This window comes from Eriocheir sinensis, chromosome 61 (assembly GCF_024679095.1).
Source record: "Eriocheir sinensis breed Jianghai 21 chromosome 61, ASM2467909v1, whole genome shotgun sequence".
Classification (NCBI taxonomy): Eukaryota; Metazoa; Arthropoda; class Malacostraca; order Decapoda; family Varunidae; genus Eriocheir; species Eriocheir sinensis.
Genome location: NC_066569.1, coordinates 4,127,017 through 4,134,516, shown reverse-complemented (window position 1 = coordinate 4,134,516; position 7,500 = coordinate 4,127,017). Strand labels below are relative to the sequence as shown.

Below are 7,500 nucleotides of genomic sequence, written 5' to 3'. Positions count from 1 at the left end.
AGAGAGAGAGAGAGAGAGAGAGAGACCCCCACCCCACACCCACACACACACACACACACACACACACACGCACATATCAATATCACAAGCTCTCCCTTCTTCGGCCATTCCCTTGAGACCGGTTCCAACACTATGTCAACCAGCCAATCAATCCTTTGCCCTACAAGCTCTCTACGACCCACCTTGACAAATTAAATATTGGGGCAGGTGTGAACGACTTTTGCAGGCTAATGACGCAAGGGAGGGCAGGGAAAAAGGTTGATTGGAAGTGAGGTGAGGTGAGGTGAGGTGAGGTGTGTGGAATTTAACGAAGATGGGGAACTATTTTGAAACTGACTGACTGACTGGGTGATTGAGTGACTGACTGGGTGGCTGATTGACTGCCTGGCTGATTGATTGGCTGACTGAATGATTGACTGAGGGTAACTAACTGACTGATTGAGTGATTAGTTGACTGACTGACTGGCTAACTGATTGACTGACTGACTGACTGATTTACTGACGAACTAATTGACTGACTGACTGAATGACTAACTGACTTACTGACCGAATAACTGACTTGCTGACTGGCTGGTTGACTGACTGGCTGATTGAGTGACTGGCCATCCGACTGATTGAATGAATAACTAACAGATTAACTGGTTGGCTGATTGACTTACTGACTGACTGACTGACTGGATGATTGAGTGACTGACTGAGTTGCTGATTGACTGACTGACTGACTGGGTGATTGAGTGACTGATTGACTGGAAAGAGAGGAGGAAACATAAGAATGGAAGGACGAAGAATATGCAATTATTAAAGTTCAAGAGGAAATGAGAAGAGAAAATAAAGGAGAAAATAAAAAGAAAGACGAAGAATGAGAGAAATTAATATATAAAGGAAGATAAAGGAGAGACAAAAAGAAGAGAAAGCGAACAAAGAGAAAAGAAGGAAAGATAAAGAAAGAGATAAAAAGAGAAAATTATATATAAGTAAAAAAAATTGAAGAATAAGAAAAAGAAAGAAAGAAAAAAGATAGAAGAGAAAGATAATAAAGTGTTGAAAATAAGAAAGTAAGAAAATAGGAGATGAAGGAAAGGAAAATGGGAAGAGGGAAAAGAAGAAAAATTATAAGAAAACGGAGATATGACAAAGAAAACGGAGATATGCAAAGAAAACGGGGATATGACAAAGAAAACGGAGATATGACAAAGAAAACGGAGATATGCAAAGAAAACGGAGATATGACAAAGAAAACGGAGATATGACAAAGAAAACGGAGATATGCAAAGAAAACGGGGATATGACAAAGAAAAAGGAGATATGACAAAGAAAACGGAGATATGACAAAGAAAACGGAAATATGACAAAGAAAACGGAAATATGACAAAGAAAACGGAGATATGACAAAGAAAACGGAGATATGACAAAGAAAACGGAAATATGACAAAGAAAACGGAGATATGACAAAGAAAACGGAGATATGACAAAGAAAACGGAGATATGACAAAGAAAACGGAGATATGACAAAGAAAACGGAGATATGGCAAAGAAAACGGAGATATGACAAAGAAAACGGAGATATGACAAAGAAAACGGGGATAGGCAAAGAAAACGGATGATGGGAAACAAGTGAATGAAGGAATAGAGGGAGGGAAAGATATTGAATAGAAAGAGAAGGGATGGACGAAAATGGGGAAGGGGAGAAAGGGGAGGAAATTGAATAGGAAGGGGAGGGCGAGAGAGAGAGGATGGAAGGAAAGGCTTAGAAGAAAGGAGGAAAGGGGAAGAATTGGATGAAAAGGAGGAGGAGGAAGAGAGGGAGAGAAGAAGCATGGAGGAGAGAAAAGAAGAAGAGAAAATATGATCATGAAGCGATAACTATAAGAAACGAAGTAAAAGGTTGAAAAATCGAATCAAAGAAGAATGAGAAGGAAAAAAAGTGAAAGACGAGGAGAAAAAAGAAGAAAATAAAGACAAAATAAAGAAAGAAGAGAGAAAAACAAGAAAACACTATACATAAATAAAAATAAATAAAGGAAAAAAAGAAGAGAAAGAAGAAGAGAAAACAGACTAAATAAAGAAAGATAAAGATAAAGAAGAGAAATACAATACCCATAAGAAAACAAACAAACTAAATAAATAAAAACAAATAAAGGAAAAAAGAAGAGAAAGAAGAAGAGAAAACAGACAAAATAAAGAAAAATAAAGATAAAGAAGAGAAATACAATAGACACAAGAAAACGAGCAAAATAAATAAATAAAAGTAAATAAAGGAAAAAAGAAGAGAAAGAAGAGAAAACAGACAAAATAAAGAAAGAGAAAGATAAGAAGTGAGAAAAACAATAGCCACAAGAAAACAAACACAAAATAAATAAATAAAAATAAATAAAGAAAAAAAAGAAGCGAAAAAGAAGAGAAAACAGACAAAATAAAGAAAAGAAGATAAGAAGAGAGAAATACAATACCCGCAAGAAAACAAACACAAAATAAATAAATAAAAATAAATAAAGAAAAAAAAGAAGAGAAAAAGAAGAGAAAACACAAAATAAAGAAAGAGAGGAAAAGAAAAAAAAACATTAACCTTAAGAAAACAAGCACAAAATCAATAAATAAAGAAAAGAAGAGAAAAAAGAAGAAGAGAAAGAAGAAGAGACAACAGGTAGAGGAGGAGCGTCTCACCTGTGCTTCTCAACTTCGGCTATTAATTAACCGCTATTACCTGCCACACATCACCTGGACGTAATTACCCATCGTTTTCTTTAATTAGGGGAGAGGAGAAAAAGGGGGGAGGGGAAGAGAGAGTGGAGAGGAGATTGAATATGAAGAGGGGAAGGAGGGGGAGAGAGGGGAGGAGAAAGATTGAATATGAAGGGGGAAGGAGGGAAGGGGAAGAGAAAGGGGAGAAGAGAGATTGAATTTGAAGTGGGAGAGGGGAGGGAATGAATATGAGAAAGAGGGGAGAGAAGGTGGAAGAGAGGAATGTAGGGAGAGGAAAAAAAGAGAGAGGGGAGAAGATAGAATGAGGAAAGGGGAGAGAGAGGGGAGGATAGCATAAGGAGGGGCGAAAGGGAGGAAAAGGAAAAGGAAGGGAGAAATAGAGGGAGAGGAAGAAAGTCATGGGTATTGAAAAGAAAGGAAAAGAGAAGGAAGAAACGATAATGGGAAAGGGAAGGAAAAGATGGAAAGGAAGAGGAAAAGGAGAAATATAGGAAAGGAAGAAAGGGAAAGAAATTGAATAGTATTAGGAGAGCAGGAAAAAAATATATAAATAAGGAAGCAGAAAGAAATTGAATAGGGAGAAAAAGAGAAAAAAGACGAAGAAATTGAATAGGAAAAGGGAACAGGGAGAAATGTGAATAAACGAAGGGAATAGGGGAAAAGGGCGAAAGGGAAAGAAAATGAATGGAAAAGGGAGGGGAAGGAAAGAGGGAGAGAAGAAGATAAAAAGCAGAGAAAGAGGAGAGACAAAAGAAGGGTAAGAAATTGAATAGAAAAGAGAGAGAGAGAGAGAGAGAGAGAGAGAGAGAGAGAGAGAGAGAGAGAGAGAGAGAGAGAGAGAGAGGAAATGAAGTAAATAGGAAAAAAGGATGAAAGAGTAAATAAGGAAGATAAAAAAAGTCACTAACCAACATACTAACAAACGAAACTTGACATAAACAAACTCGAACAACAACAACAACAATAATGATGTATGTAGTAATTACCTAAACACTGACGAATGTATTAATAAAGCCGTGAATCACTACCTTCTGACGGGACTCCATATACCTGAGTGACGTGACGCTAATTAAGACTCAGGTGAGGAGGCCGGCCGTGACTATGAAAGAAAGTGAAAGGGGAAAGGTTATAGAGAGGGAGAATGGAGGAAAATGTGATAAAAGAGAGGAAGAAGGGAGGAAAAGAAGATTAAGGGAGAGTGAAAGAAAGTGAAAGGGAAAAGGTTATAAAGAAAGGGAGAATGGAGGAAAATGTGATAAAAGAGAGGAAGAAGGGAGGAAAAGAAGATTAAGGGAGTGAAAGAAAGTGAAAGGGAAAAGGTTATAGAGAAAGGGAGAATGGAGGAAAATGTGATAAAAGAGAGGAAGAAGGGAGGAAAAGAAGATTAAGGGAGAGTGAAAGAAAGAAAGTGAAAGGGAAAAGGTTATAGAGAAAGGGAGAATGGAGGAAAATGTGATAGAAGGGAGGAAAAGAAGATTGAGGGAGAGTGAAAGGGAAAAGGTTATAACGAAAGGGAGAATGGAGGAAAATGTGATAAAAGAGAGGAAGAAGGGAGGAAAAGAAGATTAAGGGAGAGTGAAAGAAAGTGAAAGGGAAAAGGTTATAGAGAAAGGGAGAATGGAGGAAAATGTGATAAAAGAGAGGAAGAAGGGAGGAAAAGAAGATTGAGGGAGAGTGAAAGAAAGAGAAAGGGAAAAGGTTATAAAGAAAGGGAGAATGGGAGGAAAATGTGATAAAAGAGGAAGAAGGGAGGAAAAGAAGATTAAGGGAGAGTGAAAGAGAAAGGGAAAAGGTTATAGAGAAAGGGAGAATGGGAGGAAAATGTGATAAAAGGGAGGAAAAGAAAGATTAAGGGAGAGTGAAAGAAAGTGAAAGGGAAAAGGTGATAAAGAAAGGGAGAATGGAGGAAAATGTGATAAATGGGAGGAAGAAGGGAGGAAAAGAAGGTTAAGGGAGAGTGAAAGAAAGTAAAAGGGAAAAGGTTATAAAGAAAGGGAGAATGGAGGAAAATGTGATAAAAGAGAGGAAGAAGGGAGGAAAAGAAAGATTAAGGGAGAGTGAAAGAAAGTGAAAGGGAAAAGGTGATAACGAAAGGGAGAATGGAGGAAAATGTGATAAAAGAGAGGAAGAAGGGAGGAAAAGAAGATTAAGGGAGAGTGAAAGAAAGTGAAAGGGAAAAGGTTATAGAGAAAGGGAGAATGGAGGAAAATGTGATAAAAGGGAGGAAGAAGGGAGGAAAAGAAGATTGAGGGAGAGTGAAAGAAAGAAAAAGGGAAAAGGTTATAAAGAAAGGGAGAATGGAGGAAAATGTGATAAAAGGGAGGAAGAAGGGAGGAGAAGAAGATTAAGGGAGTGAAAGAAAGTGAAAGGGAAAAGGTGATAACGAAAGGGAGAATGGCAGAAAATGTGATAAAAGAGAAGAAGGGAGGAAAAGATTGAGGGAGAGTGATATAAAGAAAGGGAGATTGGAGGAAAATGTGATAAAAGAGAGGAAGAAGGGAGAAAAAGAAGATTAAGGGAGAGTGAAAGGGAAAAGGTTATAAAGAAAGGGAGAATGGAGGAAAATGTGATAAAAGGGAGGAAGAAGGGAGGAAAAGAAAGATTAAGGGAGAGTGAAAGAATGAGAGAGAGTGGAAGGGAGTAAATGGTGAATGAAAAGGGAAGAGGAAGAAAGAAAGAAAGAAAGAAAGGAGAAAGTAAAAGATGGAAAAACAGAAGAAGGAGATGATAAAGAAAGGAATCAATAGACGATAGAAACGATATAGAAAGGAAGAATAAGAGAAATAAATGATAAAAGAAAGGAAGAAGGGAAAAAACACGATAAAAAAGGGAAGAATTAAGGAAGAAGAGAAAGATGGAAAGAAAGAGATAAAGAAAGTTGATAAATGATAGATAGAAAAAAGAAGGGGAATAGAAGATAGCTTAAGAAAGAAAGGGAAGAAGGAACAAAAAGGAGGAAAAGTTGATAAATTATAGAAGGAAAGAAGGAGGGAAATAGAAGATAGGTAAATGAAGAAAGAAAGGGAAGAAGGAAAAACAGAAGAAGAAGGAGGAATAGAGGAAATATTGATAAAGAAAGGAAGAACAAAATAAAGGAAAGGAGGAAACGAAGAGTGCATGAAAGAAAAATTGATAAAGAAGGAAGAGACAAAACGAAGGTGGAGAAATGAGAGAAAATAAGATACAGAAAGAAAGAAAGAAAGGAGAGAAAGAAAGAAAGAAAGGATGATAAACTGAAGAACTAAAAAGAAAATAAGAAAATAAAGCGAAGGAGGGAAGTAAGAAAGAAAGAAAGAAATACGAAGATAGGAAGAGAGGAAAAAAAAGAAAGGAAGGAAAGATAGACAGAAAATAGATTAATAAGAGGAAAAATAATGAACGAAAATGGAAATAGAAGGAAAATGGATAAACAAAGATAGGAAGAGAAGGAAAGGATATTGTAACGGTCATTGCGTAGTAGAGAGAGAGAGAGAGAGAGAGAGAGAGAGAGAGGGGGGGGTGGGTGAGGAGGGGTTGCTATTTCCTCTCTTTTTTTTTTTATAAGCTGGACACCACGTGGGTTTCTCTCTCTCTCTCTCTAATATTGTCGTAATATCAACTATTAATTTATTTCTTCTTTTTCTTCCTTTTCTTTTTTTCCTTCTTTTCTTTTTCTTCATCCTCTTTTTCTTCTTTCTCTTCTTTCTTTTCTTCCTTCTCTTCTTCCTTCTTTCTCTTCTTCCTCTTCTTCTTTCTCCTCTTCCTTTTCTTCATCCTCTTTCTCTTCTTTTTTTTTTTGTAGTAGCTGTAGTAGTAGTAGAAGTAGTAGTAGTGATGATGATGATAATAATAATAATAATAATAATAATAATAATAATAATAATAACAAAAATAATACTAATTCTTTTTTTTTTTTCTTTCCTCAACAGAAATGAAACTGTGATAGAGAAAGAAAGTAGAAAATCTCCCACCACCACCATGCCCTCCACTCATCTCCCGCTCCTCCTCCTCATCTCCTCGCTCCTCCTCTTCCACTTACCTCCACCCGCCCACACTCAACACCTCGAGAACGACCTCCAAGTCCTCCTGCACGACTTGGATGGAGGAGGAGGTGGAGGAGGAGGAGGAGATAACATGGAGGAGATGACTGGAGATAAAGGAGATGATGATTTTGAGGTGGAGTTGCTGTATCGCCCTGATTCTGAAGATCCACCTCTGATTCAACCCTCCTCCTCCTCCTCCTCTTCCTCCTCTTCCATGGGCGTGAGGAGGCTCTGGGGCGTTGAGGATACCCAGGCTTTCGTGGGGCGTCTCTTCCGGCATCCTATCCCGAAGGACGCGTTCCAGGGCCAGGTGGAGTCCTACCAGGTGAGTGAAGGACCCCTCGTGTTTTAATTAGTGTGGGGCAGGTGTTTGGGCGGAGGGAGGAGGGATGAGATAGGAAGGGAAGGGAAGGGATGGGATGGGGAAGGAAGGGGGGGTAGGGAGGGATGAGATAGGAAGGGAAGGGATGGGATGGGGAAGGAAGGGGGGGTAGGGAGGGATGAGGAAGGAAAGCGCGTTTGAGAGGGGAAGGGAAGGGAGGAGAGGGGAAGTGAAGGGAGGGGAGAGAAGGGAAGGGGCGTAGGGAGGGATGAGGAGAGGAAGGGAAGGGAAGGGAAGGATGAGGAGAGGAAGGGAAGGGCGTTTGATCATGAAGTGAAGGGAGGAGAAGGGAAGTGATGGGAGGGAAGAGAAGGGAAGGGAGGGGTTGATATTGAAGGGAAAGGAGAAGGGAAGGGAAGGGGTGCTCTCATTAGTGTGGAATGGGTTTAGGAG

The 7,500-nt window shown here is 38.9% G+C and overlaps 1 protein-coding gene across 1 annotated transcript in view; it reads left to right on the top strand.

Annotated features, from left to right (window-relative positions):
* The window catches only part of LOC126986187 (dystroglycan 1-like), a 68,955-nt gene that overhangs the window by 13,673 nt on the left and 47,782 nt on the right, over window positions 1-7,500 (top strand). Inside the window, exon 2 of the mRNA XM_050842135.1 lies at window positions 6,612-7,050. Coding sequence (XP_050698092.1) covers window positions 6,661-7,050 — 390 coding nt within the window. The 5' untranslated portion in view covers window positions 6,612-6,660. The remainder of the gene's footprint in view (window positions 1-6,611; window positions 7,051-7,500) is intronic.